The sequence below is a fragment of the Cricetulus griseus genome, chromosome 2, assembly GCF_003668045.3.
Source record: "Cricetulus griseus strain 17A/GY chromosome 2, alternate assembly CriGri-PICRH-1.0, whole genome shotgun sequence".
Classification (NCBI taxonomy): domain Eukaryota; kingdom Metazoa; phylum Chordata; class Mammalia; order Rodentia; family Cricetidae; genus Cricetulus; species Cricetulus griseus.
The window spans coordinates 30,779,318-30,790,780 of record NC_048595.1 but is presented as its reverse complement, the minus strand read 5'-3'; the positions used below and the strand labels follow the sequence as shown (position 1 = coordinate 30,790,780).

The 11,463-nt window shown below is 41.6% G+C and overlaps 1 protein-coding gene across 1 annotated transcript; it reads right to left on the bottom strand.

Annotated features, from left to right (window-relative positions):
- Positions 1 to 10,386: 10,386 nt before the first annotated feature.
- Positions 10,387 to 11,463, bottom strand: LOC100751233 (speckle-type POZ protein-like). Its single transcript, XM_035438659.1, has one exon. The coding sequence runs from the start codon at positions 11,461 to 11,463 to the stop codon at positions 10,387 to 10,389; it is 1,077 nt and encodes a 358-aa protein (XP_035294550.1).

Sequence of the window (11,463 nt, the reverse complement as noted above, 5' to 3'; positions counted from 1 at the left end):
AAAAGGAATCAGGAAGGTATTGAATCATAACAGCTTCAAGAGCTGTTAATAAGGTGCTACAGCCAATGGCTCTTTACAGTCTGCAATTCCTTTGCCATCTCTATTGCCTAAAGTATGCCCTCTCATAGTTATTGATTAATATTATTTCTTTTGTTTCCACTCTGTAATTTTATTCTACTTATTCACTGAAATCTGGATTAGATTAATAAGTAGGAGAAAAAAATCAAGAGACACAAATATGGAAATCCAAAGTCAAATTATCCCAATTTCACATGACATCATTGTATACTGAACAGACATCAATGATTCCAAAGCAAAGTCTCACAACTGAAAAAGATATTTAGAAATGAGCAAAATGCAAAGTCTGCACAGAAAATTGGTTCCTCTCCTGTATACCAATATTGAACTTTTTGGGAAGGTAATCAAAACAATTCCATGAATAGTATCTACAAATAAAATTAAAGAAATAAGAATAAACATACACAAATTGTAAAATATATCTCAGCCTCACTATGATGGAATAAACAATAAATAAATTGAAAAGATACTAAGTGAAGGAAATTCTTCCATGATCATGAAATGGCAGAACTGATATTTTGCAAACAGATATATTTTTTAAAAGTCCATGTATTCCATGCAATGCTTATTAACATGCACAATCATTTTTTAAAATTTATTTATTTAAATGGGAAACTGTTCTGCTTCACATGCCAACCCCAGCTCCCTCTCCCTCCCCTCCTCACAGGAACCTTAACAAACTACCACCCTATGCCCCCAGCTGCCCAGTGAGGGTGAGGCTGTCCATGGAGGATCAACAAAATCTGTCATATCATCCTGGGCGGAGCCTTGAACCTCCCCCATTTGTCCAGGCTGAGAGAGCATCCCTCCAAATGGAATGGGCTCCCAAAGTCCATTCGTAAACTAGGGATATATACTGGTCTACAACCCAAGGGCCTATAGATTGCAGAGGCCTCCTCAATGACACCCATATTCAGGGGGTTCTGGATCAGTCCCATGCTGGCATCCCATCCATTAGTCTGGGGTCCATGAGATTCCCCCTCGTTCAGCTCAGATATTTCTGTGGGTTTCACCAGCTCATTCCTGACCTCTTTGCTCTTCACTCCTCCCTCTTTGCAACTGGATTCTAGGAGTTCAGTTCAGTGTTCGGCTGTGGGTGTCTGCCTCTGCTTCCATCAGCCACTGGATGAAGGCTCTTGGGTGGCATATAAGGTAGTCATCAATCTTATTATTGGAGAAGAATGTTTAAAGAAGCCTCTCCACTATTGCTTAGATTGTCAGTTGGTGTCATCCTTGTAGATCGCTGGGATTCTCCCTAGTGCCAGATATCTCCTCAACTCTATAATATCTCCCTCTATTATGGTATCTCTCATTCTGGTCTCCTCCTTTCTTCTCCCAACTCAAACTTCCTGTTCCCTCATTTCCTCCTCTCCCCTCCTCTTCTTCTACTCTCTTTCTCCCAGCCTCCTATCCCCTCCGGGCATGCTCCCAATGCCCTCAGGAATCCTGTCCCCTTCCTCTTCTCCAGGATACCATGCATGTCTGTCTTAGGGTACTCCTGATTTCCATCCTTTCTGGCAGTGTGGATTGTAGGCTGGCAATCCCAAGATCCATATCTAAAATCCATATATGAGTGAGTACATACCTTGTTTGTCTTTTTGTGACTGGGTTACCTCACTCAGTATGGATTCTTGTAGTTCCATCCATTTAACATCGAATTTCAAGATTCCAATGTTATATTTTTCTGCTGAGTAGTACTCCATTGTGTAAATGTACTGCATTGTCTCCACCCATTCTTCAGCTGAGGGACATCTAGGTTCATTTCAGGTTCTGGTTATTACAAATAATGCTGCTATGAACATGGTTGAACAAATGTCCTTGTTGTATGAATGTGCATCTTTTGGGAATATGCCTAAGAGTGGAATTACTGGATCTTGTGGCAGACTTATGCCCATTTTCCTGAGGAGTTGCCATACTGATTTTAAAGTGACTGTACAAATTGACACTCCCACCAGCAGTGGAGGAGTATCCCCTTTCTCCACATCCTCTCCAGCATAAACTGTCATTGGTGTTTTGGATTTTAGCCATTCTGACAGGAGCAATGCCAGTATCTCAGAGTCACTTTGATTTGCATTTCCCTGATGGCTAAAAATGCTGAGCACTTTTTAAAGTGTCTGTCAGCCATTTTAGACTCTTTTATTGAGAATTTTCTATTTAGTTCTGTACCCTACTTTTTAATTAGTTTATTTGGTGTTTTGGAGACTAGTTTCTTGAGTTCTTTGTAAATTTTGGAGATCAGCCCTTTGTCAGATGTGGGGTTGGTGAATATCTTTTCCCATTCTGTGGGATGGAGACCATGAGATATTTCATGACAAAACCAGATTTACCCAATGCATATCCACAAATACAACCCTACAGAGAGTTCTCTCAGGGAAACTCCAACCCAAGGAATTCAACTACACTCAGAAAAACATAGGTAATATATAATCCCACTTTACCAAATGCCAGAAAAAGAAAAAAAACTCACACATAATACCACCACCAAAACCTAATCCAAAACAAATAAGACATAAATGGTTATTAATATCCCTCAATATCAATGGTCTTAACTCATCTATAACAGACACAGGCTAACAGAATGGACATGAAGACAGAATCCATTCTTCTGCTACATACAGGCAACACACCTCACCTTCAAAGACAGATGTAACACCAGAGTCAAGGGTTGGGAAGATATTTTCCAATGAAATAGTCCTAAGAAGCAAGCAGGTATAGCTATCCTAATTTCTAACAACTAGACTTCAAACTAAAATCAATCGAAAGAGATGAAAAATGTCATTTTATATTCATCACAGGATGAATCCATCAGGTTGAAGTATCAATTCTGAACATCTATTCAATAAAGGCAAAACACACATTCTTAAAGGAAATAATATTAAAATTCTAATCACACAATAAACACCATACACTTATGTGGGAGACTTCAACACCCCACTTGTACCAACAGACAGGACCACCAGACAGAAAGTAAACAAAGAAACAAAGCAACTACCAGAAGTTATGATCCAATTGGGATTAACAGACATCTATAGAACATTCCATCCAAACACAAAAGAATATACCTCCTCTCAGTGCCACATGGATCCTTCTCCAAAATCAACCACATACTCAGCAACATAGCAAACCTCAACAGATACAAAATATTGGCATTACTCCCTGTGTCCTATCAGATCATCATGGTTTACAGTTAGAGTTCATAATAGCACAAATTGCAGAAAACCTACAAACTCATGAAAATTGAACAATGGGCAATTGTACATTTCCTGGATCAAGGAAGAAATAAAAAAAGAAATCGAAGTCTTTCTAGAATTCAATGATAATGAAGAGAAAACATAATGAAATTTAAGGGACTCTTTGAAAGCAGTACTAAGTGCCCACATGAAGAAACTGGAGAATAGTCACACTAGAGAATTAATAGCACAATCGAAATCTCTAGAACAAAAAGAAGCAAACTCACCCAGAGGAGTAGTCGCCAGTAAATAATCAATTGGGCCAGGTGGCTTCAGTGCAGAATTCTACCAGAAATTCAAACAAGAGATAATACCAGTACCCCTTAAATTGTTCCACACAATAGAAGGTGAAGGGTCATTGCCAAACTCTTTTAATGAGGCTACAATTACCTTGGTACCCAAGCAACACAAAGATACAACTAAGACAGAGAACTATAGATCAATATCCCTCATGAACATTGATGCAAAAATACTCAATATAATACTAGCAAATTGAATCCAAGAACACATGAGAGAAATCATCCACCAGGATAAGTAGGCTTCAGCCCAGGGATGTAGACTTGGTTCAACATATAGAAATCTATCGGTGTAATCTACCACATAAAAAAAAATCGACCCCAGATGCTGTCCAGGAGGCCTGTACAAGACTGATCCAGACCCCAGAACATAGATGTCAATAAGGAGGCCTCTGCACTCCAGGGAGCCTCTGGTAGTGGATTAGTATTTTTCCCTGGTGCAAAAAGGGACTTTGAGAGCCCATCCCATATGAAGGGTTACACTCTGGCCCTGGACACATGGGGAAGGGCCCAGGATCAGCATAGGAAGACTTGGTGGACTTTGCTGAGCTCCCGTTGAGGGCCCTACCCTGCCTGGGGAGTAGTGGGTGGATGGGGTTGGGGGGATGGGCTGGGGGTGGGGGAGAAAGTTTGGGGGTGAGGGGAGGGAGAGGGAGAAGGGACTTGAAATAAGCTTGTTCCCTATCTAGAACTAAAAAAAAAAAAAAAAAAAAAACTGAAAAAGAAAAACCACATGATCATCACACTAGATACTGAACAAGCCTTTGTCAAAATCCAATACCACTTCATTATAAAGGTCCTCGAAAGATCAGGGATAACAAGAACATACCTGAATATAATCAAAGCAATATACAGTAAATAAACTGCCAACATCAATCTAAATAGAGAGAAATACAACTTGATACCTCTAAAGTCAGGAACAAGACAAGTATGACCAATCTCTCCATATCTCTTCAATACTATCCTTGAAGTTTTATCTAGACCAATAAGACAACAAAAGGAAATCAAGGGAATACAAATTGGAAAGGAAGAAGTCAAACTTTCACTATTTGCAGATGATATGCTAGTTTACATAAGTGACCGAAACTACTTTACATAAGTGACCTGAAAAAATCTACCAGGTAACTACTACAGCTGATAAAAACTTCAGCAAAGTGGCAAGATATAAGATTTAAAAAAATCAGTAGCCCTACTATATTCAGACAATAAATGGGCTGAGAAAGGAATCAAAGAAACATCACCCATTACAATAGCCACAAACAACATAAAATATCTTGGGGTAACGCTAACCAAACAAGAAAAAGACTGGTATAGCAAGAACTTTGAGATTTTAAAGAAGATACCAGAAAATATCTATTACAAATAATGCTGCTATGACATAGTTGAACATAGCCAGAATCTGGAAGGAACCTAGATGCCCTTCAGCTGAAGAATGGATAGAGAAAATGTGGTACATTTACACAATGGATTACTACTCAACAAAAGATAAACAATGGAATCTTGAAATTCACAGGCAAATGGATGGAACTAGAAGAAACCATCCTGAGTGAGGTAACCCAGTCACAAAATAGATAAATATGGTATGTACTCACTCATATATGATTTTTAGACATAGAGCAAAGAATTACCAATCTACAATCCAAACTGCCAGTGGAGCTAGGAAACAAGGAGGACACCAAGAGAAGATTATATAGTCCTTGAAGAAGTGAAGGGGGACAAGAACCCGTGAACAAAGTGGGAGTATGGGTAGGGGAAGGAGTTGGTAAAGGAAAAAGGGGAGGGGGTGGAGAACAAGAGAACTCAGACAGGGGAGGAATAGAGGAGGGCAAGAAAGTGATGCCCTGATAGAGGGAGACAGTACAGGAATGGAGAGAGGCCTGACACAGAGGAAATTTTAAGGGATCCACAGGGATGACCCCAACTAAGAATCCAAGCAGGGGTGGAGAAAATGCTATTAATGCCCTTCCTCTATAATAAGATTGTTGTCTACCTTAGTTACCATTCCTAGAGCCTTCATACAGTAGCTGTTCAAAACAGAAATAGGCACCCACAGCTAAGCACTGAACCATACTCCTGGACTCCAATTGTAGAGAGGGAGGAGGGATGAGCAAAGGAGCCAAGACAGTGCTGCAGAAACCCGAAGAAACAGTTGACCTGACCTAGTGGGAACATGGAGACACTATTCATAAAACTGGGGAAACAGCATTGGACTGAACCAAGCCCTCTTGAATGTGAGTGCCAGCTAGGAGGCCAAGACAGTCTATGGGACTATTACTTGGCCTTTTTCTTTTGCTGCTCTTAAGATTTTTTCTTTATTCTGTAAGTTTGGTGTATTGATTATTATGTGTCAAGGGGACTTCATTTTGTGGTCCCATCTATTTGGTGTTCTGTAAGCTTCTTGTACTTCCATAGGCAAATCCTTCTTTAAGTTGGAAAAGTTTTCATCTATGATTTTGTTGAATATGTTTTCTGTACCTTTGAGCTGAATTTCTTCGCCTTCTTCTATATATATTATTCTTAGGTTTGGTCTTTTCACAGTGTCCCATATTTCCTGGATATTTTGTGTTAGGGATTTGTTGGACTTGAGGTTTTATTTGGTGGATGACTGCAAATCCCCTAATGAGTCTTCAACACCTGAGAATCTCTCTTCCATCTCTTGTATTCTATTGGTTATGCTTACATCAGAGGTTCCTGATTGTTTACCCAGCTTTTCAATTTTAGCATCCCATCATTCTGTGTTTTCCATATTGTTTCTATTGTGCTTTCAAACTGTGAACTGTTTGAAACATTTCCTTCACTTGTTTAGTTGGTTTTTCTTGGCTTTCTTTAGATTCTTTAAGAGATTTGTTTATTTCCTGAATTTTTGGGGTTGTATTTTTCCTCCATTTCATATAGTTTTTTGCTTGTTTTTTCTTCTATTTCTTTAAGGGATTTTCTTCTTTCAATTTCAATGGTCTCTATCATCTGCACAGGATAATTATTAAGGTCCATTTTCTTCATTCTCTACGTTGGGCTTTTCAGATCTTGCTAGTGTGGAATCCATAGATTATGGTGGTATCATATTGGTCTTCTTATTGTTGACTGTTGACTGTGTTCTTATTCTATAGTCATCCCATCCCTTCTTCCAGTGGGTGCAGGTGGGGTCTCTCCCTCTCTCAGGCAGCAGTCAGAGAGCCGTGGGGGAATTAAAGCCACAAATGGAGGGTAGAGGTTGGAGGAGGTTCAATGGTGAGGTGCCTTCAGACTCAGGGTGGGCCTTCCTGGTTGGGCAGGTCCACTCTTGTCCAAGGGGAGTCTCAGGTGGAACTTAGCAGGGGCGATGGGGAAGGTTGGAAGCAGAGCAGCTCCCAGACTCATCTCAAGCAGCAGATGGAGGGCAGAGGGCAGAGGGGGTACAAGGGTGAGGTGTGTCCAGATTCAGGGTGGTCATACCAGTCTGGGAATGTACAATCTTGTCTGGGTGGAGGCTCAGGAGGAATAAAGCTGGGGGTGATGGGGGAGGTTGGGGGCAGAGCAGCTCACAGACTCAACTCAAGCTGCAGGTGGAGTCCAGAGAGCAGAAGGGGTACAAGGGTGAGGTGAGTCCGGATTCAGGGTGGGCCTTCTCGAGCTGGGAATTTTCAATGACAAAGCAATAATGATATGCTTTCCTGTTACATTAAAAATTATCTTATTTCTGATTTTTTTAAGTGGCATGAACTCCTGAACTAATTGGGAGCATGAGGGTAGGGGGCAAGGAGCTGCTACAATAAGGACAAGAGAAGAGGAGTAGAGGAGAGGAAATGGAGGGGCAGAAATACTGAGTTGGGGAAAGAATAGAGGACAGAGAGCAGGATGAGAGATACCATATCAGAGGGAGCCACTATAGGTCCGAGAAGAGATCTGGAACCAGGGAGATCTCCAGAGACCTACAAGGATGACACGATCTGACAATCCAGGCAATGGTGGAGAGGATAACCTAAAAGCCCTTCCCCTAAAATGAGATTGATGACTTCTCTTTATGCCATCCTAGAGCCCTCATCCAGTGGCTGATGGAAGCAGAGACAGACATCCACAGATATACACTGAGCTGAAATCAGGAATTTAGTTGAAGAGAGGGAGGAATGAAGAACGAAGGGGTCTGTACCAGGTTGGAGAAACCCACAGGAACAGTTGGCCTGAACAAGGGAGAGCACATTGACCCCAGATGCTGTCTGGGAGGCCAGTACAAGACTGGTCCAGACCTCTGAACATGGATGTCAATAAGGAGGCCTCTGCACTCCAGGGAGCCTCTGGTGGTGGATTAGTATTTTTCCCTGGTGCAAGAAGGGACTTTGAGAGCCTATCCCATGTGATGGGTTACACTCTGGCCCTGGAAACATGGGGAAAGGCCCAGGACCAGCACAGGAAGATTTGGTGGACTTTGCAGAGCCCCCATTGAGGGCCCTACCCTGCCTCCGGAGTAGTGGATGGAAGGGGTGGGGGGTGAGCTGGGGGTGGGGGAGGAGGGAGAAGGGACTTACATGTGAAACAAGCTTGTTCCCTAACTAGAACTAGTAAATAAATTTTAAAGATTATCTTATTTCTGATTTTTTTAACTAGAAGTGTTAGAAATAATTAATCTCACTAGCACTGCTCACAGCGGATCCCATCCCTGTGAAATCCACCCCACCCAGAGACGTCCAACACCTTGGTACCAGTTCTGGCTCCATGCAGTAGAAAAGGAGTGACATCAGAGTATCCGACATGTTTGAACCCACTGGAAAGAAACATTGGTCCTGTACCCACCAGGAGAGGAATAGACCCTGTCTACACCCAATAGAAGGGATGGGAAGAAGACAATAAATAAAATAAAAACACATTCAACAACAGAAAAAGCAATATGACAGCAACAGAGTCTAGGGACTCTACACTAGCAAGACCTGAATATCCAAACACGAATGAAGCAGAAGAGAATGGCCATAAAAACAACTTCATGTAAATGATAGAAGCCCTCAAAGAGAATTTGGGGAAATCCCTTAAAGAAATTGAGGAAAAAAAAACAAATGAAAAAATACAAGAAACCAACAAGTCTCTTAAAGAAAGCCAAGAAAAAATAAACATAGGAAGAAAACAGTTCAAACATGAAAAATTAAATACAGATGATAAGCAAAGAAAGGCTGAGGTAAAATAGAAAAGCTTTGCATATGATCAGGAACTATAGATGCAAGTATAACCACAGAATACAACAAATTTAAGAGAGAATATCAGGTATTGATAATACACTAGGAGAAATAGACTCATCAATCAAAGAAAATGTTAAGGCAACAATCTGGAACACAAAATATCCAGGAAATATAGGACACCATGAATAGGCCAAACCTAAAAATAATAGGTATAGAAGTCGGTGAAAAAACCCAACTCAAAATACAGAAAACAGATTCACCAAAATCAGAGAAGAAAACTTTCCCAACCTAAAGAAAGACATGACAATGAAAGTATAAGAAGCCTACAACACACCAAAAAAGAGTGAACACAAAATTTCCCTTCACACATAATAATTAAAACCCCGAACACACAGAACTTAGAAACAATATAAATAGCAAATAAGGAAAAACATCAAGCAACATATAAAGACAAACCTATTAGAATTATATCTGACTTTTCCATGGAAACACTGAAAGCCAGAAGGCCCTGGATAGATATTCTACCAACACTAAGAGACCACGGATGCCAACCCAGATTACTGTACCCAGCAGAAATTTCAATCAATATAGATGCAGAAAACAAGATATTCCATGACAAAACCAAATTTAAACAATACATATCCACTAATTTAGTCCTAAAGAATGTTTTGGAAGGAAAACTCCAACCCAAGGGAGTTAACTACAACCAGAAAAACATATGCAAGAGATAATCCCACTTTACCAACAGACAAAAGATAAATGGGGTAGAAATCCACACACAATTCCACGACCAACAACAAATCCAAAACAAACAAGAATGAACAATGAATGATCATTAATATCCCTCAATATTAATGATATTAACTACCTATAAAAAGCACAGGCTAGCAGAAAGGCTCTTGGGAATAAAGTGGACCTGAGGATTCTGTCTAAACTTCCACAGCCAAGCAGAGCAGGATGGACAAAATTGGGTTCTTCAAACAGAAAAACCATGGAATCCACAAACTGAATGTAAAATTTTTATTCATTTTATATTGCTTTTGGTTAACAGATATGGATATGCCCCTAGACACAAGACGAGGACTTCAATCCTCCAGATCTCCAGTTACAGATGTTTGAGAATTCACCCATGGATGCAGAAAGCTGAACTCAAGAACTGTTCCTCTGCAAGAGCAACAATTGCTTTGGCCAACTGAGTCAACCCTCCAGTCCCCACACACTGAGATGGAGAAAAAAACTGTCTCCTTTCTCTTCAGTCTCTTGTAAGCAAACATGCATGACTGTTTCATCCTTAGCTCTCAATCCTTCATCATATAATCTGCTCAGTCTTGTTCAGAGATGTTCCTCCAAAGAAGCCCTGCAGGGAAGTGCTTGGGGCAAGCAACTGAATGGAATCCCAGTATCCAACTCATTGTATAATAAGCAAAACAGTCCCGCAACTAGGTAAAGTATCTGGGAATCCACTGATCCCCATGATTCAACTCATTTAGAGGGGCATTAAAGGGCTGAGCCCCCATGCTGTCTTTCCCCAGATACTCTGTATACACTAATGATGTACTGCAGTCTACCCAGGTGGCCTTGGTAATGTGGCTGGCTGCTTCTTCTGGAATACACCTGTAGGTCACAACTGAGAGAATCCTATGATTGCTTGAAGCGTTTGGGAGGGGGCTCCAGTAAAGATCTGTGAGCAGATGCCAAGGAGCTGAATGCTTCAGCCAACAAGTGGGGATGGGAGCCCACCATTTTCTTCCAGCTTGAGGTCTCAGAAACCTCAGACGCATGAGCTGTAATGAAATCCAGGGCCTTGGTTTTCAGCTGCCCTGCACCGTGGAGGTCAGCCAGGAAGAGAGTATGGGCAGCATTCTCCACAGAGAGGTCCCTGCAGAGGGCATCCTCACACAAGACCTTCAAACGCTCCAGGCCATACTTGTCAGCAGCTGCCAGAACAGCATTTGCCATGCTGTGGAGGTCTGGTGCCTTCCCGGTGTAAATGAATTCCATCATTGCCTTGAAAACTTGCGGCTCCAGATCAAGGATCTCAACGCGTTTTTTTCTGCTTTCCTCCATGTCATTTTCAAACATAGCTCTGAAAACTGGAGAGCGAGCTGCTAAGATGGCCTTGTGAGCTCCGAAGTCCTGGCCAGCTACCACCAGGATGCAGTCAGTGAAGAGGGAATTCTCCCACAGCTGTCCTAGGTCATCTGCCATCGTGCACCTGGGAACCAGGAAACCTGGCACCGTGCTGTCCTCAGAGTTGATCAAGGAGTCTTGGACCGCCAGGTCCACATCGCAGAACACAGTGAGTTCATTGTCTGGGAGAAGCCAAGACTCCAGACTCAAGAGCAAATCTCGATGGATGAACTTTTTGAATCCCCAGTGTTGATTTGGTGTGAACTTGAAGAATCTTGGGCTTATCATTCCATTGGTTTTCTCTCTGTCGCCACTCCTGATCGAAAACTGGAACCTTGCCCATACTGGGCTCAATGTTAGGTGAACTGACAAGTAATCTTTGCTGTCTTCGTCGATCCCGTTAGTCCATACTTTCAAACACCATTTGTCGTTGTCACTGGATCCAGATGAGAAGGTTGGACTTTTAATGGCTTCCCCTATTTCCTGAAGCAGGAATCTGAAGTTGCTTATGGTCCAACTGTAAGAAAATTTCTGGACACTGATCTCTGTGTAGCCCCAACTTTCGGCTACCCGGTCTTCTGTCAT

Excerpts from the sequence above, each read along its gene's own strand:
- LOC100751233 (XM_035438659.1), bottom strand. The coding sequence starts at position 11,463 with ATGACAGAAGACCGGGTAGCCGAAAGTTGGGGCTACACAGAGATCAGT.